The sequence below is a fragment of the Tursiops truncatus genome, chromosome 8 (genome assembly GCF_011762595.2).
Source record: "Tursiops truncatus isolate mTurTru1 chromosome 8, mTurTru1.mat.Y, whole genome shotgun sequence".
NCBI lineage: Eukaryota > Metazoa > Chordata > Mammalia > Artiodactyla > Delphinidae > Tursiops > Tursiops truncatus.
The window spans coordinates 20,964,699-20,989,927 of NC_047041.1; the positions used below are offsets into that span (position 1 = coordinate 20,964,699).

At 47.4% G+C, this 25,229-nt stretch overlaps 1 protein-coding gene across 1 annotated transcript; it reads left to right on the forward strand.

Moving 5' to 3' along the window:
- The first annotated feature begins 1,423 nt into the window (after positions 1–1,423).
- Positions 1,424–23,642, forward strand: POU2AF1 (POU class 2 homeobox associating factor 1). The gene is made up of 5 exons (XM_033862076.2): positions 1,424–1,615; positions 18,944–19,074; positions 19,586–19,628; positions 19,713–19,978; positions 22,657–23,642. Exons 1-5 carry the CDS (start codon positions 1,600–1,602, stop codon positions 22,969–22,971), a joined length of 771 nt encoding a protein of 256 aa, XP_033717967.1. The 5' UTR covers positions 1,424–1,599; the 3' UTR covers positions 22,972–23,642.
- The last annotated feature ends 1,587 nt before the right edge of the window (positions 23,643–25,229 follow it).

The following is a 25,229-nucleotide window of genomic DNA, read 5'->3' on the forward strand; positions in this document are numbered from 1 at the left end:
GCTCCAGGTCCTTTGTTGGCACTGGGGAGACAAAGATGAAACCTCCTTGCAGAGCCTACAGCGGCATGCAACAATTTACTGCCACATAACAAACAGACAAAGTGCTCCAGGACCTGAGGAAAGAGGGACGGATATTTTCTGGATGAGGAGGTTTGGTGGGTCAGAACATTTTCCACTGGAAGGATCCTGAAAAATGAGGAGATGATGATTTTCGGGTGAGGAACTGGAGAACAGGAACCGAGACAGAGAGGACAGCAGTGTCAAAGGCAGGAGCTGCACGGGTGCAGAGTGGTGCTTAGAAGGCACTGGGGACCAGTGGCAGGGGTGGGCGCAAGTGGGCCACGAGCCTGGGAAGGTAGACAAGGATTAGATTGCCAGCGGTCTTCTGTGCCTCCAGCTCTGTGGCTGAAGGGACCAGGTGAAGGCTTTTTAAGCTGGAGAATGGCATGATTCAATCTAGGTTGTGTGAGACGGCTCTGAGGCAGTGTGGAGGGCAGAGCAGCAAGGCCCCAGACCGGCCAGAGGGGGCCCAAGTCAGGTGGTCTTGACCCCAGACTGATGGGGTCATTAGGGCCTGAGCATGTGGACTTCAGGTACCCAGTGACAGAAGGCAACCAAACTGGGAAGAAGTCCATGGCCTAACACCCCAAACACTATCAGAGGGTGAACCCCATTTCTTTTCCGCCGAGTCACTTCATGTGGACAGGTGCTGCCGGCTAGGAGGGAGGCTCCTTCACATAACGTCTGCAAGTTCTCTTCGAGTACCCAGCTCCAGTTAAAGAGCCTGGGAGTCTTCTTTCTGCGCTGAGGGAGCTGGCCTCTTTCTCCGTGGGCATGTGGACCATCAGAACCGGTGTTCCCCCTATTTAAGCATGATTAGGCCTGGCCATTTTGGTCGTAGCTGGGGGGCAAGGGGAAGCGCTAACCTGGTTCAAAATGGAATGCACAGAAAAGCAATATTAAAAGAACAAGGAGGTTGTTTAGTGAGGCTTGAAGAGTCTACAGGTGTTTCCTCCTGTGTTGAGAACCAGTGTCCCCTGGGAATCGCATTTCCCGTCGAGCAGGGCCCAGGGCGGACTGAGCGCTGCCGACACCCCGGTGGTGGAGAGTCCTGAATGGGTGCCACAGAAAACCCAGAGTTTTCCAGGGGGTCTTAGGGCCCATCGCAGCGCGGAGGGGGGCACGACTGGACACACACACTCACGGAGTTCACACTCACGCACACTTGCCCACGCCCCGCGCACCCTGGCACCCCGTGGGGTTGCGTCCCGCGGCTCACGGCCTCCTGGGCCGGCTGGTTGTGCAGATCCAGCCGGCTGGCCGCAAGCATGGCGCATGGAGGGGTGGGCCGCCGGTGGACCCGTGAGCGCGCGCAGGGGGGTGACGGGCGCCCCGCTGGAGAAGAGGGGCGGCGGCGGCGCCCGGGGTGGGAGGATGTGATGACGCTGTGCCCCCGCCGCGGGAACTCAGGCCTTTAAAAGCCGAGGAAACAGCCTTGAGCAGGCGGTGGCTCCACTGGAGGCAAGCACACCCGGGTCTCACATTAAAGAAGCCAAACTGTCTACTTCAAAGAGAAAAGGCAACATCCTGTCGCAGGCCATGCTCTGGCAAAAACGTAAGTGGTTTGGCTGTGGCTGTCGGAGCCGAGTCAGCGAGGGAGGGCCTGGGCTTCGCCAGGCATCCGGGAGCCGGGGAGGTGCGGGGTGCGGGCGGGGGGGGGGGACCGGCAGTGGGGTCCCGGTCCCCAGCCAGGGGAGCAGCAGGGGCGAGGTAGGCAAGATGGAGCGGGGTGGAGAAACCAACCTGTCAGAGGTGATGCTGATTTTCCAGGCTGGAGGGGAACGAACTAGTGTTCCAAGGTGGGACAGCTCATCCTGTCTCCGCTGCCTGCATGAATCACTGTGGTGAAGAAAGGGCAGCTGATGATTCACAAAACACAATTTAGGGGGGAAAGCGTGGAGCTCTTTACCAGAGTGTCTTTACTTTTATAAACAGCTACTCTACCCTGTGGTTCAGTTCCGTGGGCCTGTTTCTCTCTGAGTTACTGAGCTTTCTGACAAAGGCACGATGTGTCTCTGTGACTGCATCGGGACGATGTGGAAACTTGGCTTGTCAAGCCTGTCCTCACCTGCCTTGCTGTCTTTCTCCTGTCATTCTTCTTCCCCTCTTGTGGCAAGGCTCGTGTGTCCCCGCGCAATGGGGCGCGGGTTTACCTCTAACCTTAATGTTTATCCCTGGAGTTGGATGGAACATCTGTGAACTTTATTTTCCATATGTGGGACTGAACAGAGACTCGTGTTATTAATAATTGAAATCACACAGAGATTATCAACAACATTCCTTTCTCAGAAAAACAAAGTCAACTCAATGGCCTCATGAGAGTTGAACCTTCCTGGGGCTCAGTTCTGTACTTCCTCAAGAAAGAAGTAGTACCAAAAAATTTCTCTGTCTTTTTAAAGGTGCTTAGGTCTTTAAAATGCCCTTTAATGAATTCAGGTACACCCTACCTCAAACAAACTTAATATAAGAGAAACTAGATTTACAGAGAAAGATACATTAGGGAGTGTTTATTTATTTTACAAAAGATATTCTAATGGAGACCTTACAGTTCTGAAAATATACCATCATTGATTAAGTCATAACTTACAGTCACTTATCAGCAGTTCATTGTTTCCTTTATTTCTTGTGTAAATTCTTTGCAACTGAGCTTGTTAATGTGTAATGTGAAGGAATGATTTCAAAATTTCTCAGATTGTGAAGTCTCATCATTGTTCGATGTTGGCAAGATGCAGTTTTTTTCTTCAATGAAAGAAGTGAATTCTAATTTGCATTTGAGAGTTATGGAATCCTTCCAAGGTAACTAGGGATATTCTAGTATGGGTGGTGGCCACCGCTCCCAGGAGCAGGATAGAGCAAGACCCTCCCCTGCGGGGGCAAAGGCAGCCGGCCCTGTGGGAGTGCATTAATGGTGGTAGGTGGGCATTAATGTCCCTACTGGGAGCTGCTGAGTGTCCATATGCCCGGACCCCAACACTTAGAGCCCGATCTGTGGATTTTATGTAAGCCCCTGAAGGGACTTCTGCCTTTATTCCTACCTACGCAGAGAAAGTCACTTTCTTCTTTTTTTAATCCTCAGGTTTCTTATATGTAAAATGGGGTAAAAATGATACCCATTCCACAGAGATACCCTTAGTAAGGTGAGATGCCACCGAGATGATGTTGATTTTGCTCTGGTTCTGCTTCAGTGCCTGAGATATGGGTTGCTTCCTTGCACTCATGAGCTGCCATATTTCCCCCTCTTTGTTACACACTGCATTTTTTCTTCTTTAGCTCCACCTAAGAGATTAACAATTGTTTTTTAAAGGGGATGCTAGAGGCACGCTTCCTGCTCACTCCCTGGAGGTCAGTCAGGTGCAGCAAACTCCATCCTCAGGGAGACCACATTGTAAATTCATCAGTGGAAAAACTGGGGTGAACGATTCTACCTGTTCAGATGCACATAATCAAAATTCTTTTTAATTGCTCTTTGGCATCTTAAAGGAAATTAGGAAAGGCCCTGGGTACTGGGCCCACCCCCTTACCCTAAGTGAGGCCCTGTCTAAGGCACTGAGGGCACGTGGGTGACTAAACCCTGTGGGAAAACCACTAAAAACAGGGCAGCATTGTCAGCCCACTTAGAATCACCTGATGGAAGGTCAGAATTTGAAATCAGGCACCAAGAGCGCTGAAAAGGCACTTTCTTTTTTCAGAAAACACCCTTGAGGCCTGAGCTGAAATGACTGTACTATGGGGTTCTGGAAAGGGTTAAGAAAACATTCACTTTGTAGATGTTGCCTCCTCCCTACCTGGCCCGTGACCCCTGTTTGTGGACTAAATGTGAACGTGGGCTTTGATTCAGATCAGCTCAGAACTGGGAGCACACAGAGGTAGAAATCTTCAAGTCACAACCATGAATTGGAGATTTGCTTGACCGGCCAGTTGGACAAAGAAGTCATGCTCCCTGCAGATCCACCCACTGCCACCACCCCTCCCCGCCCCGCTGCGGTTCTGCACTTGGTCCAGCAGGTGCCGCGTAGATGTGAAGAACTGACATCCACCCCAGCAAGAAGCCCTTGTTAAGGCCAACTAGTAACGGTGCCGTAGAAATAGCAGGCACGATGGAGTGAGACAGGCCTGGGTTTGAAAGTTGGCTCTGCAGCTTAATTATTTAACCTTTTCACATTCTTACAAATCTGGAAAATGGGGGTTCTAATGCCTGCCTTACAAGGTTTTTGTCAGAACTAAAGTAGAGAATGGGGAAAGTGTCATCATGTCTCCTGAGAATTAATGACAGTGGTAAGAGAGCACCTTCCCTCCTGGGACACCTTTTGTGGGCCCATCTCGAGTGATTAGGGCTATGCCAAATCCTTTCTAATCATTTCCCACACTTTGATTAGCATAGTTAAAAAGGCACATCAAAATATTTTTGAACAATAGGACCTTACATACAGTTTTCCAAGGGTCTAAATCAGAGGTCTGCCAACTATGGCCTGAGTGCCAAATCAGTCCCACCGCCTGTTTTCATAAATAAAAATTGATTGGGACATGGCCATGTCTATTCATTTACATATTGTCTAGGGCTGCTTCTGCTACAATGGAAGAGTTGAGTAGGTGCCACAGAGACCATATGGCCTGCAAGCAATATTACTATCTGGCCTTTTACAGACAAGGTTTGCCAACCTCTGGTTTAAGATGATTTGGGTAGTACTTAGGATGTTTATTTCCCTAAGTCACTGGGTATCATGGACTTGCACAATGCCAGTACCAAAGGGAGACAAAGCTTGCAGTCAACTGATTACATGATTTGCACGATGCCGAAATTTGACTTGGTTGACTTCTTCCTTAAAAGCAGTGGAACTGTGTATAATAAACTCAACACCACTTGTTAGAAAATGAATGAATTGAACAACTGCTTTTTATTGTTATTTATGTTAGAGAAAGATCTACATGAGAACAGAAGGCCTGCTTGACTGATTTTCTTTGAATTGACTTGTTTGTCTTGATGCCCCATAGACTTGGTCTTGGTGTTTCTTTGCTGTAGTGCTCAAGGAGGCATCTTAAGAACAGGAAATACTTATCAAATTATTATGGCATGAATGTTTACTCTCAGACAACTTGAACGGAGCAGAGATTCACCAAATAGATAAATTAAGGTTTCAAAATTCTCATTGACATAGAACTCTATCCTTTCTCCAAGCTTCCACTAAATAGCCAACTTTTTGAGGACAGTTAAAAGTTCAGTTAAAGATAAGAAAAACTTGTAATATACATATAATTTTTGGAACTCTATCTCCTGCATAAATTCAGATGAACTTACAATAAGAAGTAATTTCGGTCTGTGGAATGCTTCTAATATTTCTAGTCTGTGTTATAACCTTTGCTTACTTAATAAGCTTAATAAACACCTTTACTTCTTACTAAGTTTATCTATTGATGCAGTGGTTCTTGTTGATTAGGACAATTAGGATGCAAAAGATATTCACGAATTTACGTGCACAGGGGGAGGTGAAATAAGTGACACACATCTACTAAGCGCACAGATTAATCGGTAAAAGAGCTGATGAGTTTCAAGGTGGACACTTTACTTCTTCTCCCTATATTAACTGAATGAAAAACCAACCATGTCCCCCTCTACAGCCCAAAAGTTTATGAGTCAGAGGTTTTGAAAGCTCTCTTCTGATTCAAAGCTGCAAATCTGTTCTGTTGTGAGGAACAAAAAATGACCAGGGCTGTCCACACTTATTAGCTAAATATCTGGACATTTAATTTACTTAGAAGTGCTGTAAATTTTTGCTTTTAAACTTTCTCATTACAAAGTAAAGATATTAGGTTTTTGTCCTTTTAACTTCTTTCTAAAGTGGCTCTTTTCCCACTAAATGAAGATGTCCACCAATTTCTCACTATGAGCCAAAGAAACCAAGGCTGGCTAATTGGTTATGATCATTAACATATTTTTCAGCTTTATGAAATACTCAGTAACATTGTGGCTTTCTCATTTTTGTAGAGAAACTGCTTGATAGAGTGGGGCTGCCTGGGATGGAGAGGCTTCCTCTGAAACCCTCTTGTCCTGCTTGTGTGATGCTAAGATAAAGCATTACTCTTGCAGGGAGGAAACATGGATTCTACTTTCCAGACTCTGGGTAATTAGGTGTGGGGCCTCAGGCAAGCCACCTAACCACTGTGGGTCTCAAGTGCTCCAGCTGTAAAATGGGACTTCTGTTTTCCTGGCTGAGGACAAGGAGCCTGGACTTGACTGAAATCCTTTTCCATCTCGAGTTGCTGAGTCTTCACGAGTGCTTATAAAAAATAAATACATATTTTCAAATGCATCCCAGGTGATTCTAATGGGCAGTAGAGCTGAGAACTGTTGACCTGGAGTCTGAAATTGATGGCTTATAATATACTTTTGGACATTGCACCACTATGAGCAGAACATGTTCAATCCTTTTCATAGGGATAAATTTCAGTTGAGTGCTTCCCTGGTGCCATGCAGTATACCAGATGTTCTGCTGGATCAGTGTGGATTGCATTTGGTGGTTATTGAAGAGACCAGAAAATACATGGATTTAAATAAATAAGACAGTGGTATAGTTTCTCTCACACAAAAAAGTCCATAGTAGTCTGCAGGGGCTGTATGGAGGCTCTAAGTGCCAACAGTGTCTCAGGCTACTTCTGTCTTTCTGGTCTGAGGTCCTTAGCATGTGGCCTTTGTCCTCAAGTTTGCTTCATAGTTGCACTGTAGCTCCAACCGTCACATCTGTGTTTCAGACAATGAAGAAGAAGAAAAGGGAAAGGCAAAAATATCATGCTTCTCTATCATGGCATCTCCCCACCAACACACAACTTCTGCTGACATCGAATGGCCACTCCCATCTGCAAGGGAGAATAGTGTAATTGTTTAGCTGGGCACATTGCCAACCTTCCAAAATGTCGGGGTTGACAGTAAGGAAGGAGAGGGCAGATGCTGGGTGTGGCAACCGCCAGTCTTTGCCACACTTTGAATGTATTATCTCATTTAATCCTCATAAAATTCCATGAGGTAGATTCTGTTTTAAGCTCTATTTCATAGATGAGAAAACTGAAGCTTAAAGATGAGGTTAGTAACTCACCCTGAGTGCTGTCTTGCTAAGCTGTCCTGTCTCTCTACCATGGTGCCCGTCTCACTCACAGGGCTTAGGAGGATGCTCTTGGTAGAAGCACAGGCCTTCCATGTTAGATAAAGGACCAGTGACAAAATGAAGTGCACCAGCTGGCAGATGTCTGTTCATACTTTGGAAACATTTTTGATGCATGTGTTTCAGCTTGCTTATTGAAGGAAATGAAGTTTTTGCTTTCCTGCTATACCTCCTTCACTGGGCTCTTTGCAGATACTTTAGCTGAAATGGAGGGTTCAAAGGGGAGGGAAGGACCTAGAATCGCCCCAAAATAACATAGCCTGCCTGTTTTCTTGGGAGCCCTGTGTGGCAGCCTGTGCTGGAAGCCAAGGCTTCTCGGCACTTCCTTCATTCTGAACTGTCTAGAGTTTGGAAGAAGACTCAGGCTCTCCCTTCACGTGTGTGTGTGTGTGTGTGTGTGTGTGTGTGTGTGTGTGTGTGTGTGTGTCAGTGAGGTGTGGAAAGCAAGGTAGAGGGGATTATTTTGAATTAGAGAGTGACAGCTCTGTTCTTTCTCTCCCTTCAGCGGTTTAAAGCTCAGCCTCTGGGGCAGGCAGATCTGAGTTTGAATCCTAGATTTATGCCTCAGTGGTTATATGAAGCCGGCTTTGCCTCACTTTGCTGCCATTTCCTTGTATGTACAAGGGGGAATGCAGTTCTTCATAGGGTTGTGGTAAGTGTTTACTACTGTGCTTGGCATTAAGTCAACACTCAATAGCTATTAGTTACTATTATTATGTTCCTATTCTCACTCACTCTACCTCTGAGGACAAAGTTTATGCAGCTAAGCCTAGATTACAATTTGTATGGCCTCTGAGTTCTGCCTTTCTTGTGAAATAGCAGGATGCATATTTCCAGTCTTGTAACTCATGGTGGGGTTAGTGATCAGGGCTTACATGGATGGTTAAGCTGGCCATACTGTGACCAAACTTGGAACTTGGACCACAATTTCCTACCAGCCTCATAAGGTGGGATGGTGGATGGCTTGTATTGACTGGCAAACTTGTGTTTGTTTTTTAAATTCACAAGATAAGACTTGAGGTGTTGTAATCTAGCTTGAAGTATGCAAGAAATAGAACAAATGATACTGAAAACTGAAACAACAATGTGCTGCCTCCTTTTCTCAGTAATGGTTTCATTAGTATCACTTTCTGGGAAGAGCAGGTAGCCAAAGAATTACAAACCAGAGTCATACTCAGACCAGGTGTTGGGACCAAAAAGGATTTGACCACACTTAAGAAAGATGAATTACTTTTTAATTCTCTAGAAAGAATCATAAATTTAATTGGAAGAGGAGTACAAAGATTGCTATAACCTTCCAGGACTGAGAAATGCTGGGAAGACAGAAAAGAAAGGAAAAAGGGAGGCCAGAGAGTTGAAGATAGAAACAAGTTTTAATGCTGGATGAAAGCAGCACCGATTTAGGAAAGAAAAGGTATAGAAGGAAAATCAACCATCCATTTATCATCCCATGCAAGCATGCATCCATCCAATAATGGAATTATTTCCAGCTAGGGAAATCAACGAATGAAGTAAATCCCTTCAGCAGGAGGGAGAGGAAAATGGAATCAGAGAAGGTGTCATGGAGCATATATATGGCTTCAGATGTGGATCCTCAAGAATAAATGGTAATCAGCCTTCTTGCTTAGATTCTGGGGAAGGAAGAGCATCTTAGGATGTAAAATATTATCATTGGGAAGAAAATCCAACTCTATCTATCTCGGCTGGTGTCTAAAACATTTTTGTCACCACCCCCTTTATTCAAACCAAATCTACTGCAGACCTCTGATACAAAAGTAAAAATGGAGCACTTTTGGGAGGCTCTTGGAGCTCTGATTGCTCATTCACCCCCAGACTCCCCCGCTTCCTTCCCTTTCTTGGCAAAAAATTCCCTTTATAGGCACCTTTACTCTATTCCAGAGTTTTTGATTACAGCCTGACAATCCTGACCTGGACCAGTCCTCTGCTCCTTAGCAAGAACTCTGATACCTGGTCACAGATCCTTGGTTTAAATACTTCCAGGGTAAGGACCTCACTCCTAGAGAAAAGTGAGTCACTGTGAAGCATGTTGTATTCGTTTCCATGAAGCTTTGAGACTGTGAAAGTCGTGTTTTCAGTCTACATAGGTATCTTGTGAATACGGAAGGAGGTACATTCCTCAAAGATTGACCTAGTGACGTCTTTCCCAGGCTTGCTGTTCTAACTTCTTCAGTGTCCTTCACAAGGGATTTCCCCCACATCATAAGGTCATTGTTTAGTAAACCCGAGACTTAACAAAAAAGCTCCTTTTGACTGGCAGTTACATCTCACATCATGAATCAATTATAGGGCTGCCTTCACTTATGTAGGCTGTACCCAGGCCACCATGAGCCTTGAGTCTTGGGCAGTTGGGTCTGACCCCAAATATATAGCTGATGCTGGGTCTGAAGAGTCCTTCCTCCAAGGAAGTGTTCCCTACCTGAGGGTCTCAGGAAAATTTTATTTATTTTATAAGAGTCTTTGGTCTTGGAAATCCTAAACTAGATATTGCTTAAATCAAGGAACAAACAACTGAATGTCCTCAGTTCCTAACCACAGGTTTTTCCTGTTCTAGATCATACTGGCAATTAGATTTAGGCTTTGTATCTCAGTCTAAAGAGGGTAGATGTATCTGCATCCTCTGCTCCATCTCCTCATTCTGGTGCTGCCTTTCCATAGAATTTGGGTGGGAGCCCTGGGTTGGTTCACTCCCTGATGTGGTCTTGTGCTCTCAGTGTAGGTCCCTTCTTCCCCCATTTTGATCCCTGTTGCTCTAGGTAAAGCTGAGGCAATACCCCATATGTCAGCCAGAAGCCTGTCTTGCTCTATAGCTGGTAAAACTTCCCTCTCTGACCACTGAAGAGCCCTCCCTCCTCCACTGCCATGTTTGCATCCCGTATGTGATATGTGCTTCTAGGTTTCTAGTCCCTTGAAGATGTATCCATGACTATGGCCTCAGTCATGGCTGCGTCCCTGTCCTTTTGGAGATACATACAGTTTCCTTGAGGGGCTACATCTTACTCTGTCTGCCACTCAAAAATCTCCAAGGTACTCCTTCCTAGAGTTGTCCTTTAAAAAGTCAGATCTGCCATAAACCTAATCCTCTGGTGGCTTTGGAAGAAAACAGTTCTTCTGCTCAGCTCATGGTATCTTTACGACAGGTCAGTGCCAGGAGTTTGATGTCTCCTCTCCAGGCTTGCTCTGTTTGCATGTGAGGTCTTTGACCAGTGTCTCTGCAGCATCATTGGCCTCCCTGTCTCCTAAACAGGGCCATCCTGCTGCTGGGGACATAGGCCCAAGCACCTGAGGGATGACTTCCAGGAATACAAGGAAGGCAGACAGGCTTTGCTGGAGGAAGAAGGCCCTGGGTATATTGAGGATAGAGACATTCAGTATCAGGATGCAGCAGGATGAGGGCAAGTTAGGGTCACTGTACCAAGGCTACTTCTCTGATGAGTGATAGACCACAGATTTTTGGCTGAGAACAAGGAGAAAAAGCCATCTCTTGAAAAACTATTACATGCTAGGTGTTTGGTTAATTTCATACAATCCTCATGATAACCCCATGAGATGGAGATCATTATTCTCATTTAACAAATGGAGAAACTGAGGCACACACAAGTTAAATTATTTGCCAAGGGTCACATAGTGATAAGCTCTGTAGTAGGCTTTCCAAACTAGATCTGCTTCGGTTCCAAACAATGCCACACCACTTTTCAATGCCAAGGATTTTAGGGTTGCATTAGATGCTTCTTCCCTTCCTAATTAAAATAAATGCACCATTAGAAGGAGGTGGTCTCTGACTTCACTGAGAGTAATTGTAGCCTGACTCAAAAGCCCCTGCAATTATGAATCTCAGAAAGTTAGATCTGAGACAGCCTAGAACTTCTGAAGCCAGCTGCTTTCCATCTTGGAATCTGAATTCCTAGGACTCGTCTTCCCCTAGTGAGCTAATCAGCCAAGATAGGATAAGTGAAACGTCTTCGGGGTTTATCCAGGGTCCCTAGGCTGAGGAAGGGTCCTGAACATCTGGGGCTCCTTTGTTACATCTTGGGCAAGGCTTCCATTCATGGTGTGGGCTGAGCCTGACCCCAGAGCCATCTCCTTGCACTGGAGACAGAACAGTCGAGCCTCATGCACTCTTCTCTTTATACAGCCCCAGGAGGCTGGGGCCCCTGGCTGGCTGCTCATTCAAGCCCAACTGAATCAAGTGAGGCTTGGACTTGACATGCTACAGAAAGTCTTTCCCACCCAATTTACACTAGATTGCAGTTTACTTTTTTTAATGTAGGCCAACAAAGAAATCCCATATACATGTAAATTTAGGTTTTTATTAAAAACCTAATTAGGTTATTATTATTCAATCAAATAATAATTATTATTATAACAATGCAATTACGAGGCAGATGCAGCTCTGTCACAGTTTGTAATTCTAGGTTTGCTTGTGCAATTATTTGATTAAATCTATATTCCCTACTAGACTAGATAGTAAGCTCCATGATGGCAGGGGCATGGTTTCCTCCGCTCTGTTCACAGAATGCACTGCCAGGGGTCTCCTACTGTTGACCCCACCCTGGGACATGGTATCTGAGACGGGAGCTCTTTCTGCTCTGGTGACCCCAGTTTCTGTAAAAGGCGGGCAGATGCAGCTGGTTTCTCAGGTGGACCTATCCGCTGTCATTTCAGTCGAAAAATACCAAAAATAAAACTTTGCGGGGAATTGTGTGGGTCTCTCAGTTCTCGCCACTCCTCATGTGAGCAGACTGCTGGTAAGCTTCTCATGGACTTCTCTCTCCCTCCTCGGCTGGGAGACGCCCTCTCTTGCGGGAATTGGCAGTCAAGGGAGATTGGATCAGGGTGGTGCGAGCCCAGACCCCCAGCGTGGAGGGAAGAGGGTTAGAACTGAGCAGGGGACCATTCAGTGGCCCACCTCCAGTGTCCCCCAGAGAAATAAATGGGATTTGCCGGGGCAGAGAGGAGGCAGGATGTGAGGCAGAAGCGGACTGCACTTGGAATCAGAGGTCCTGGGTTTAGTTGATGACCCTGCTGTTTACAAGCACAGTCCTCGGGCAAATCACTTAAAATCTCTGAGCATCACTTTCCTCATCAGTGAAAAGGAGGGTAAGAAGAAGACCTCCCCTGCCTATTTCAGAAGTTGTGGTGAGTCTTCATGTGAAATCATTTGTGTCAAATTCTCTGTGAGCCACAGAACATCTTGCAAAGGTGAGTGTGGTGATTTCTGAGTTCCTGGGAGTTAAGATCATGACCAGGAATCACACAGACCTTTGGCAGCCATGCATTCAAAATACCTGCGTCTCCACAGAAAAGAGATCTCACACTGACACTGTCTCTGGGAGTAGGGAGCAGTATCCAGAGCCTTCCGTGCTCCTCTTGTTCTGTGGGAGGGTTGGAGGGAGGATGGATGTGTGGTTTGAGGGGTGCTGAGGGCTCTGGGGGAGGGACGCCTTAGCAGCAGTGCCTGTGAGGGAAAAATCTGAAGGCTCTGCCACTAGAGGCCTTGTGGCTGAGTCTACCCAAGGTCATGGGGTGGGACATCCAAAACTTTTGGCCTGGCCAGGTCTGGGGAAGTCCTAAGTGACTGTGGCCCTCGTTTAGCTTTCCCAGCGACCTGCCTATGGTTGATCAGTGAACTCTGTTTGGGCTGATGGGGATATGCCTCTTAGAATGGGGACACAGGGAGGGGAATGCCTACTGTTCCCTTCCTTTCTGTGACCAGACCAGAGAACATGGGCTCAGCCGCCATCTTTGAGATCTCCTGATGGAGACATCCTACTCTACACATGAAGTTGTCAAGACTTACTCTTGATTGGCTGACCAGTAGCCTTCAAGCAACATCAAATCCTAATTCAGTTGAGGTTCCACTTTCCCATATCTTCTGTATACCTTTAAAGCCACCCTTTTTGTCCGTCTATCTTTTTCTCCTCTTCCCTGTTATGCAGATTGCTAGAATACGTGAGTGACACTTCAATATTTCCTGGCTGCAGGGTCCTCCTCTGTTCAAACATTAGTGAATAGAAAACCTAAATTTACATGTAGATGGGATTTCTTTGTTGGTCTACATTAAAAAAAGGTAAACTACAATCTAGTGTAAATTGGGTGGGAAAGCCTTTCTGTAGCATGTCAAGTCCAATCTTTGGCCAAAGCCCAAGTTCTTTCTTCCTGTTTGGAAAAAAATCAGCCATTGTCCATGAATGCAAAGAACAAATTTTAAGACTTTGACTCAGACCTTCACCAAGAACACTTGCAGTAGTGTTTCAATTAAGGATATGAATAATCCTTCAGCTGAAAGGAGCTAAACTTTCCTGGGAGCCCTCTTCTGTCTTAGGTCAAGAACACAAGCAAGCTTGTTTACATTAAAGTGAAAAGTGTCAGCAACTTTTGTGACTTTGTTTTCAGTTAGAAGCTAGGACAAGTTTGTTAGCCCTAGGCTTGAATTCCTATTGTTCAATTATTTGTTTTTTGTTTTGCTGTAAGTAACAAGAATATTATTGTATTTCTCCTTAGTGGGTCTTTTTTATTTTTTAAAATACTACTGAAGGTTCAGCAGCAAAAGTGAATCATATGTACTGTGGTTATTTGGACTGATCCATAATGTGTTATGTGTCCTTCTGGGCTAGGAAAGCTTTGTCTTTCAAAATGGCCTCGTGTGGCTGCATCCTCAAGTTTCAACTAGACAGTTGTAAATGGGAAGCGCTTTCAACGAGCTAGACTGTCAGGATGGGTGGGCTGGGTTCCTCTTCCTGGTTCCCTGGTGATGGAAATGTAGGCTTAGCATGGATCCCACCTTAGATTCTAAACTTTAGAGCAGCAATCCTGCCTGGTGTCCAACTCACTGCCTGGGCCTGGTGGCTCATGGGAAATCTGTAACAGGACAATGGCTGGGAGAAGAGTATTCTTTCAAGAATATATTGGAGGCTGTTCTAGGTACCGCCTGCCTGAAGAGGGCTCTCTTAAAGCTGCCCTGAGGAGATGCCTGGGTGTTGGCTCCACTAGGACCTACCTGCTTAGCCTAGCTTTCTCACTGTGGTGTGAACATGGTTTGCATGGGGTCATTAAATAAACAAGTGCTGGCAGTTTTGCATATTTCCTTGGTGATGTTAATTATACCTTATCAAAGGACCGAGGGCCATGTTTATTTAAATCTGTAGAATCCTATGTTCCCGAAGCTTGGTGCAAAGCAAGCGCGGGACCCACATGCAGCCAGAGTGCTGTCTCAGGTGACCCTTGGGCTTGAATCTGTCATGGTCTGTGCTTTCCAGTGGAACAGCAGCTGCAGGACTCTTATTTTTGTGATGTGAAGCATGTCCGGGTATGCGGCAGGGGGAACTGAAATAGCCTCTGCTGACTTTTTATACCTTCAGATTTTTTCGTTGCTCATTTTGGAAAAGGGAAGCCCTCACTGGGGCCAAATTCATAGGTTTTTCTGTAAATGAGTGTTGTTTTTTTCCCCAAACAACATTGGTGACAGACTTGCTGTGGTGGAAAGGTAATATGGCTGAACTTCTCAGACTGAAAAAGGAGATTCCCAATGAGGGTCAAGAGGCTTGTGTTTAGGTGGAAAGATTTTTCTCAGTGCTGGACACTTGGATGCCCACAGGGGACTTAAAGGGCCTTCGAACCACAGGATAAATTGTGAGAAAGCTTCAGGTTTTGAAAGCGTGCTGCATGGAGCTGCAATTTGACCGGTGCTATGAAAATCTCTGGTCAACTGTACTTTGGGAAATTGGACTTTCATCTTTCTCTGCTTGTGTATTACTATTTTGATCTCCTGTTTTATTTTCCTTGGCTCTTCTTTTATTTAGTATTATTATTTGAAGAAATTATTTTAATAATCTTAAATTTTTCTTTTACATATTTTAGTTTAGTTTTTTTTATTCAGGGATCCAGAAGACCCAAGGCAAAGCAATCATGACTGCGGACAAGCTTCTTTTCCTTTTCCAAATTTGAATTTGTGGGCTCATTTCTCATGCTAGCAGCAGTAGGGAGTCCAGCGTTTACTGTGGAATTAGAAATGTTTATCGCTGCTTCACAAAGGTTGGTGTGAAAGGCACCAACTGCGTTTTCACCTTGCAAGTACACTTGGCCATTGGGGTCCTGTGGAAATTGTCTTGAGGCTTCAGATTTTGATATTTCATGGGCACTTTGCAAAGACACTATCAGAAGTGCCCTCACTCTTGCCTACTCACCTGGCAGCAGTCACAGGATTCCTTGGCAGCTGGCTGGGGACTCCTGGGTGGGCAGTCGGGAGGTCCTTGGGAGCTGTAGGAGTTTCATGACTGCAGTAGGAAGAGGTGGGGACTTTGAAACTGTTCTCCATATGGTGGTTGTGCCAGGGCACACCTGTTGACACTGTGGGTTCCAAGGGAGTCCAGACATCAGAGGGTGATGACCTCTGCTCACAGCACCTCCCCAAGCCCTCTTTGTTCGTTGATTCAAAAACAACAGGAGGCAGGAAGCTCTCACTTGCCAAGAAGCTGGAAGTGCCCAGCTGTCCCCTTTGCAGCCAAGTGGTCCATGTGTCCACTTCCCAGGGGGCAGTGAGATTGGAAGTCCTCTGGGCCCTTCCCCAGAAGTGTACATGCAACTCAGAGGGGCATGAGCTGTATACCTGTCTTTGATCTGGTCTGAGATGTGTGCATGTGTGATGGGGCCTTTCTTGTCCCCCAACTGAGTTAAGAGTGTGATCACCATGCTCAGACCCCCAAATAACCCTGTCCCTTGAGTTTCTCCCAAATGCACAAGGCCTCAGGCTGCACTTTATGCCTAAGAATAGCTGGAAACCCAACCGGAGACAAGTGTAGGTTGAGTGATACGGGTGTGAACAAAAGCTGGTGTAGTTGTGGGTGACCCTGAGAATGAGTGAACAGAGTGCAGGAGGGCAGGGGCCCTTGTTCTCTGCCATGTCAGGCCATACCTGGGGTCTCTGGTCACCCCTGGGCATCACCCATCATAAGGGGAAGTGGCAAATGAACTTGTGGAGGAGTGAAGCAGCCAGAAGGAAGGTTAGAGGGATTCAAAACATGTCGTTAAGAAATAGCTGAAGGAATGGAATGTTTGCTCAGACTCTACGGGGGACGTGGGGGTCTGTCTTCAGATGCTGGGAAGGGATACTACTACTAATACTAATGATGATATTAGCTCACATCTTTTCAGTGCTTCCTCAGTGTAAGCTCTATTCTAAGCATTTACATGTAATTCTCAAATTATCCTACCGGGTATATACCACTATGATCCTCACTCTGTAGATGAGAAAGCTGTAAATGGATTATGAATTGTGAGTTTCATTAGAAGGTAATGCCAGGAAAAATGGTGCTTGTCACCATGAGGCAGGTCCAGTAGGAGGAAGAGCTTTCTGACATTTGCACCCTCCAGAGGAAGGTAAACATGGGTGGAGGAAGGGGAAGGAAAATAACATGTGTTGAACATCGACCGCCTGCCGGACATGGCTTTGGGAGCTTCCCGTGTGTTATTTCAGTTAATCCTCACAAGAACCGTGTGAGACAGGAACTATTATCCCTATTTTACAGATGAAAAAACTGAGGCTTAGAGATGTAAAATAAATCAACTGAGACCTTTCCACCAGAAACTGACACCCCAGGTATCTTGAGCTCTTAAGTCCATTGTCACTGCTGTTTAAACAAAGATGATGGTGCACAGGTGGCCCCAGGGTGCAGGTACCTGTCTGGCTCTCTCTGCTGTACACTCCTGCTTCAGCCTGAATTTCACAAGTTGTAACTGTTTTATTGCTTGCCTGTCCCACTAGACTGCAAGATGCGTGTGGGCAGTGGCCACATCTATCTTGCTTAGTGCTGTATACCTAGTGCCCATCGATATTTGAAAGAATGAATGAATACCAGTAGAGATCCCTTGTTATGACAGGGCAAGTTAGAAAGAGGATGTTTAATCTCCTCTTGGGATGTTAGAGGGAGATCAGGGATGCATTAGCAGTGGTCCTAATCCCAGCAGAGCTTCAGAATCACCTGAGGGATTTTTATAAATATAGATCGTAAGTCCACATCAGACCTCTGGAATCAGACACTCCAGGAGCAGGGCCTGGGTATCTGTATTTTGCATCACTCCCTGGTCGCTCCTGCTACTTGGCCAGGTTAGGAAGCCCCCATAAATGCATCTGAGTCTGGGGTTCTCTGACTCTCACGTGTTTCTGGGGCTCTTGGACAACGCTTCTCTCTTCCCCCTGCTTCTCTGCCTGGGCTTCCAGGCCAGGCCATGTGTGTGCCTGGAGCATGGTTGGAGGTCTGGTGCTGGTCAGGCTTGGGGTCTTATCAGGTGGGTATTTACTGAGCAAAGTTTAGTTAGGGCAGCACTGCGGATCCGGCTTTAATAGATACCCAGGCTTCCGGGCTTTTGATTCAGAGCCCAGGTCCCTGGGCCCTTATCAGTGGATGATAATGGACTCCCATGTGAGTCGTAAGGCCCAGTGCTACTTGCCTTTCTTGGCTGACCCAGGCCTGCCCTCCAAGGGCCCAAGGCCTCCGGCTGTGGGCCGTCTGGGAGGGTAGATTGTCACTGCCCAGCCATGGCTGCTTTGGACTTCTTCTCCTGCCAGGGAGAGCCCTGTGTTCCAGCTCATGGTGCTTTGGTTTCCTGGCATTGATGGCAAAGGCAGAGGGAACCCTCTCTCAGAGGCAAGGCTGGATACTCTCTGGCCCCAGGGCACATGGATCACCATTGGCTATTTGTCCTGGGAGACACAGAGAACCTGGGAAGCATTCACTGCAGCCCATTCTAAAGTTCCAGGAGAGGTGAAGGGAAGGTGAGCGGCAGCACATTTTGAATAATCATCCAACCAATTAATCAACAAATAACTTACTGAGCTTATTATGGACATGCTACTTGGGATGATATAGAGAAATAAGGTAGAATATTTCACCTTGAGAAGTTTATAACCTAGCTAGGGGCATAAGAAATTTACCCCAAAAAGGATGACTAATTATTACATAGCAGACTACAAATTTATTGAATGCTTACTCTGTACCTGATTTTATACTTAGCATGTATTATGCTTCCCATTTGCTATGTCAGTGACTCCTTACGACACTCCTTTGATAAGAAACTGCAGGTTAAGAGGCACAGAGAGGTTTAGTAACTCGCCCAGGATCACACAGCTAGAAAGTGGCAGGGGCAGGTTTTGAGGCATCTGACTCAGAGTCCCTGCTCTTATGCCATCCTCTGCTGCCCCCTGTGATGAATACTAATCTGTCTGGAAGTGTTGAAGAGGTTGTAGGATGAAGCAAATTCTGTGGGCTCTGTGGTCAGCTAGGAGGCTTGCAGTAGTAGTCTTGGGTCAGGAAGAATCCAGAGGTCGAGAAAAGTGAGAGGGAATCCTCACCACGGGAAACTGCAAGTAGAGAAGAGGAGGGGAGACCTTCAAGGTGGGTGGAGAGGAGTCTAGGTGGACCTTCTGGCTGGAGTCAGGCTTTCCATAGTGATTAGTGTACAAAGAAGTTGGGAAAATGGGTTGAGATCACCCAGTGGTGCTCGGGCCTTAATCCTCTGGGTGCAGGGGAGCCGCAGAAGTGTTGGGGCAGGAGGAGTGATAATACTGGGAGGAATACCCTAGGAAGTCTCGTGTGGTCCTGCACGTTCAGGCACAACTTTGGTGAGCAGGCAGACCCTCGAGGAGAGGGGGCACATTGGGGTGGGGCCTGTCTGAGAAGGGAGACCGAGTACCAGTGATGCTTTCTTCACAGCCACAGCTCCAGAGCAAGCCCCGGCCCCACCCCGGCCGTACCAGGGCGTGCGGGTGAAGGAGCCAGTGAAGGAGCTGCTGCGGAGGAAACGTGGCCACGCCAGCAGTGGGCCGCCGGTGGCACCGACCGCGGTGAGGGGGCCGCTGTGGCCAGAGTGTGTGTGTGTGTGTGTGTGTGTGTGTGTGTGTGTGTGTGTGTAGGGGGCTGGGGGTGGTCAGGTGGCAGTGTATGTCTTGCTCCACGGGCTACTCCTCGAGGGCACGGAGGCTGCACCTTGCCCTGGTGTGGCTGCCAGAGAATGGGCCCAGGTAGAAGTGCCTTGAAGTGGGATGAGGAATATGGGGCGGCTGGCTTGGTCCACTGAACAGCAAGTGTCTCACATGTCCTGGTGTGAGTTGAGGGCTCCCCCTGGGACGTTGATGAAGCCAGTTCCCTCAGTGCACAGCCTTCTTGCTAAACGGGAACACCGATCCCTCGAAAGTATAGGTGGTGATGGTTGGGACATGAGGCTTAGGTCTAACAAGGGAGGTTCTTGCGCCCCACCCGATACCCTCCTGCCCTGGGGCCCTCTGGGCGAGCTCCCTGCAGAGGGCCAGCGGGAGATGGCTGAACCCTGATCCCGGTCTCCCTTCTCCCCTCTAGGTGGTGCTGCCCCATCAGCCCCTGGCGACCTACACCACAGTAGGTAAGAGCTCCCCACAGCCCTGGCCTCCTCCCGGACCCGCATCTGGGAGACACCTGCAGCTCTGTAACTTCCTCCTTCCCACAGGTCCTTCCTGCCTTGACATGGAGGTCTCTGCTTCCACAGTGACGGAGGAGGGGGCCCTGTGTGCCGGCTGGCTCTCCCAGCCCGCCCCGGCCACCCTCCAGCCCCTGGCCCCATGGGCACCCTATACTGAGTATGTGTCCCATGAGGCTGTCAGCTGCCCCTACTCAGCTGACATGTATGTGCAGCCCGTGTGCCCCAGCTACACGGTTGTGGGACCCTCCTCGGTGCTGACCTACGCCTCCCAGCCGCTCATCACCAATGTCACGGTACGTCACACAAAGGCCTTTCTATACCCACCCATGCTGAGGGCACCCTTTTAGAACCAGGGCTGATTTCCAGACCCCTGACCTTCCTTGCTGTTGATTCCCAGGATAATCCCATCATCTAAGCCCACCCCATCCTCCAGGGAGGCCTACTTTCATTCCCAGTGACTTCAAATATCTTTCATAGAAAAGGCTTATGGCCTCCTTTGCCATGCTTTGTGGTCCTCGGGGTTGGCACGTCCTCCTGCCTCTCTGTCCTAAGTCTCCCCTGCTGCCCCATAGGCAGTGAGTCTCGGTGATGAGTCTAAATTTTTATTGAATGGTGATACTTGTGTGGGGTCTCTTGCCAGAGCCAGCCTCTCCTTCCTACTCAGATTATTTAGGAGGTGATCATTCACCCAATAATGGGATTTGCTAGAACATTTTTAGGCTGATCAACAGGTGACACAATTTTTCAGAAAACTGTACTTTTGATGGAGTCAGACCCAGCTGCAGGGTAATTTTTTGAGTTTCACCTCTAGTGTCAGATTGCCTGGGTTCAAATCTCTGCCCCTTCACTCACTAGCTATGTGATCCTCAGCTTGGTGACTTAATGCTCTGAGTCTCAGTGTCCTCATCCGTAAAATGGGTTGATGTCAGGATCAATGACATGATGCACGTAGAGGGCTTAGAACGCTTCCTAGGCTCAGCATAGCTCCTAGCATACAGAAAGCACCCGATAGATGCTAGTTATTATGATCGTTGCCCAGTTGGCCAACAACACTAACCAAGGGCCGTCTTCAAGTGCCAGATAGGAAAGGAGGTGCTTGCTCCCCCAGGAATGGAGGAAGGAAGAGAAACAGTTTTATGTGAATGATGCCTGTTTGACCAAAGGAATGGGAATTCTCCAAGTGTTCAGAGGAGAAAAGACCTGTGGTTACAGCTACATCCAGCTCCAGTCCAAGGAAAACTGCGGGAGGTAGAACAGGGGCCTCATGAGTCACTGCAGAACCACCCTTGATGATGGAACTTGCTTTGGTTCCCCAAATCCTCTCTGTTTACCTCAAGGTCCGGTGTCACCCTGATGCTCCTGCCCCTCAAGCACCGTCCAGGCACAGGCTGCAGGAGCCCTCCCACTCCATGCCCACCTGGTTACTCAGCAAACCAGCTGTGGGGCCTGAATGACGGTGGATGGGAAGGAGTTAATTCAACACCTCTCCCAGGCAGCTCATTTCCATATCAGAGGCCTGGGGTGAGGGTGGGGAGTGGTAGACACAATGGTTTCCCAACCATTTCAGGACCGAGCATTCCTTTCATTATTTATCCTTTCATCAATCTCACCTCTTGCTTTGAAAGGTTCTGTGTAACAACCAAACTATATTTATTAAGAAATAATTTATTTGTTTTGCCATTTTGTAAATTAACTCATCAAAGCTGGTTAGAGCTGCCAATCAGTACTCCAGATCGGTGGGAGATAAGACCTGTTATGATGACAGTTTGATATAATTCTATCCCTGAGCCAGGAAACCTGCAGTCGCAGTTGACCTGCGCAGGTTTATGACTCAAAACTGTAGGATATCTGTTTGGATTTTTGAAATACTAGAAATAACAAGGCTTTGCTGGGAGGCTGGAAGTCCTCTGAGACCCTTTCCAGCTCTATCATTCTATAGAAAAACATCCTAAAGCCTTGCTACTCAAACTGTGGTCCCTGGACTAGCTGCACTGGTGTCAGCTGGGATCCAATTAGACATGCAGTATGCAGGCCTGACCAGACCTCCTGTACCAGAATCTGCATTGCAACATGGTCCCAGGAGATTAAAATAAGCTCTTCCCTGAGTGACTCCAATAGTTTGCTCCCAAGACACAGTGGCAACTGGAGGAGCTATGACAGAGAAGGGAGTGTGGTAGGGGGAGGTTTTGGCCTCTCACACACACATCTTTCCATGCAAAGACCTTCCTCCCCCACTGCTTCCTCAGCAGTGGAAGATAGTAAGAATCCAGACCCTGGCTTTGCAGGCTTGAGCTGGGATTCGTAGGGTGGCTGCTGTGCAGGTGAAAGATGTTTACAGAGGACCTGGGAGAATGGCCCTGACCTTTGGAGGTCCCTGGGTTGGCCACAGAGGGCCCAGCTAAGAGGCAGCAGAGGGTGAGGTAGTGGGAGGCTAGTGGAGCTGAGTCCAAGGGGTCCTTAAAATGCCAAAGCTGCTGTGTGGAGCCTGGACAGTCTCTGTGTCTGGGCACAGCAGTGGCTGCTTTGGGATATAGCTGCTATGCCGTGTGATGGGCTTGTTGTTTAACATGCTGTGTTTTCACTGATTTTAAGATGCACACCTCCCCCCTCCTCACACATATTTTAATAACTCTGAAATCGGGATGCATTTTATATTCAGTGAAATCTGGAAAAGTATCTCTAATTCACTCAGCTCTATGATGTCAGTCCTCTGTGTAATCTATTTACAGACGCTTCAGATGGGGAAGTAGCATGAGCAAGGACATATAGCTAGTGAGTGACAGGGTAAGGGATGCGGAAGTTTGTCTGGCTTCTCCCTTGGGGAAGACCTTGAGCAGGGAGAGACGGAGACCTCTGGAGTGAGACGGCAGGAAAGGGCTGAGGTGAGGGAAACAGAGATCCCCGTGGGGACCAGGGTGGGCAGTGGATATACCCCAGGGCTGCTAACCAACCAGTGTCTCCCCCATCACAGACGAGAAGTGCTGCCACACCCACAGTGGGACCCCAGCTGGAGGGCCCAGAGCACCAGGCACCTCTCACCTATTTCCCGTGGCCTCAGCCCCTGTCCACGCTGCCCACCTCCACCCTACAGTACCAGCCTCCAGCCCCAGCCCTGCCGGGGCCCCAGTTTGTCCAGCTCCCTATCTCTATCCCGGAGCCAGTCCTTCAGGACGTGGAAGACCCCAGGAGAGCCATCAGTTCCCTGACCATCGACAAGCTGCTTTTGGAGGAAGAGGATAGCGATACCTATGCGCTCAACCACACGCTTTCCGTGGAAGGCTTTTAGGGCTGGCTCCCACCCGAGCATCCTGTCCCCTGAAACTGGGATTTGAAAACGAGCCTGGGATTGAGCCTCAGGTTCATATCTGTTTGGAGTTTCATAATTACAAACTACAGTTTCTACCCCAAACTAGAATTGTAAACCAGACTTCCTTCCTCCCTCCCTCCCTCCCTTCCTCCCTTCCTCCCTTCCTGTCTTTCTTACTCTCCCTTTCTTATTTCTTTTTCCATTTCTGTTTCCTTTGGGAGGGAATTATAGGGATTTTAAAGATAATATTTGATGCCAAGTGTTGCCTAATCTGTGGCCCAGGGTTTTCATTTCTGCCACATTTCCTTCCTGGAGAAGGCCCCTCTCTCCAATGCCCACTGCTTCGTGGGAGCAGCAGCCCTGCTGAGCCGTCTTCAGGCAGTGATGCCCTGTGCTCTGTCATTTTGAGATGGATGGGGTGCCCTGTGAGAAGACCAGCCCTGCCAGCATCTCCAAGGGCAGAACCAATGCCAGAGGCCTTGAGCTGTCAGTTCCCACAGTTGCTCCTTTGTTTGCTGTTCTCAGCTTTGGCCAGATTTACAGTCTTGACAGCAGGGTCTCAAGGCCTGGGGCTCAGCGAGGTGGTGGGTGGAGGGTTGGGGGGGCGGAAAGGGAACATCAGAGTGTGTAGGGGCCGAGTCAGAGGGACAAAGGAGGGTTGGGGGCATGGAGTGTGGATGTGGGGGGGAGGGGCGAGCAGGAGGGCTGAGGAATGGTTTTCTTTAGATTACTTGGTTATTAAGAAGGGGAATAAATTTAAGAAAATATGGCTTTAATAGGTGGTTTTGCTGCTCTCCTTGAGGATGCTTGCAAGGAGAGCTGAGCTTTGGTCAACAGGATGATGGGATATGTCTGACTGTATCTTTCCATGTCCAGACCCTCTTTGGGGCTATGTGCAGGCCAAGACCCACTGAGGCCCAGGGATGACTGAGACCTGGCTGAGTGTGGCCACATGTGCTTCTTTAGTGTCTTAAGCCTCCATGGACCATGCTTATGTGAAGCCAGGACCGCCTCCCCAAGCACCATCCTTCCTGGGGGTTCTAGAGCCTCAGCAAGAAGGACCATTAGGTTTCATTTCAATTTTTATTTTTTTGCTGGAGAAACATCAGATCTGCAGGGGCCTGAGCACAGCTGTCACCAGGGGTGCACAGCTCCTGACAGAGGCCATGTCCTTCGGGAACTAGCACATCTGTCTGCTAAGGACACCATTGTCACTATTAGGCAGATGCATTAGTTGGAGGACTCCGCATAGAAGTAATGGACTTTTCTGGGAAGTGACCCTTTCTTTGATCTATCTATCTATATATATATATATATATATATATATATATATATAGCCATTTTAAATAAAGACTTTGGAGAAAAATTGCCTTTTTTGGATTTTTCTGCTTTGGGTTTATTTTGACCCAAATTTCTGGTATCTGCCTAAAATCCCCAAACAGATATCTTGAATTGTTTTTATTTAGACAATTTTTAGATTTAAAAGGTTAAGATATCATTTTAGATAACAAATTTCTATCTTTGTTGGCAGTGATGTGAGTAGGAAAGGGAGGGGGGGGTCTCAGGCCTATTTGATCAAAAGCCCTGGCTTCCTATAAAAAACACTATGCAAGAATTTTCCGCTTACTGTTTGAGGGTTTGAGAAGATGCAGAAGCAATCTCCATAAGGGAGTTTAAGCTGAAAAAACAAGCAAAGAAATAAAGTACTTGACATATTTGCTAAGATTTAAATGGTGTTTTCTTTCTTCTTATCTTGAGGTCATGGAAATCTTGGTTGTAGCCATCCATCTAGGTTTCTTCCTGGGTTTTTCTGTTAAGATGGAAACATTTTCAATAAAGATTTGCTCAGACTTTTCTGTGCTGAAGTGTTTTATTTCTTATCAGATTAATCCCCTTAGCTTGCAGTCCCATGTCAGGCAGTGCCATTCTAGGAAGGAGCTTATACTAGTCTTGTTGATTTTGCAATGTGACTGGCTGCCAGGGAAGATAAAACCAGCCCCACTGTGCTTGCAGCCCAGTTATCCTAAGCAGGACATGTGAGGCCAGGAGGCTTGGTCTCCAGGAGAGTAGGGATCTGAGGAGAGGAAGAAAATCTTTGTAACCGTATTACTCTTCCTGTTATTCATGGTACGTGAATACCTGCTCATGATGCTGGGGGTCCAGGGATAAATCAACCACTGGCATTTCCACAGCAGGTTCTTAGAGTGCACCAGTCAGAACCCAGGGCTGTGTACACG

What these genes read in the sequence shown, in the direction of transcription:
- POU2AF1 (XM_033862076.2), top strand. An exon ending in CGCCGGTGGCACCGACCGCG is followed by an intron (nt 19,075 to 19,585) that starts GTGAGGGGGCCG and finishes TCTCCCCTCTAG; the next exon opens with GTGGTGCTGCCCCATCAGCC. An exon ending in CGCTCATCACCAATGTCACG is followed by an intron (nt 19,979 to 22,656) that starts GTACGTCACACA and finishes CCCCCATCACAG; the next exon opens with ACGAGAAGTGCTGCCACACC.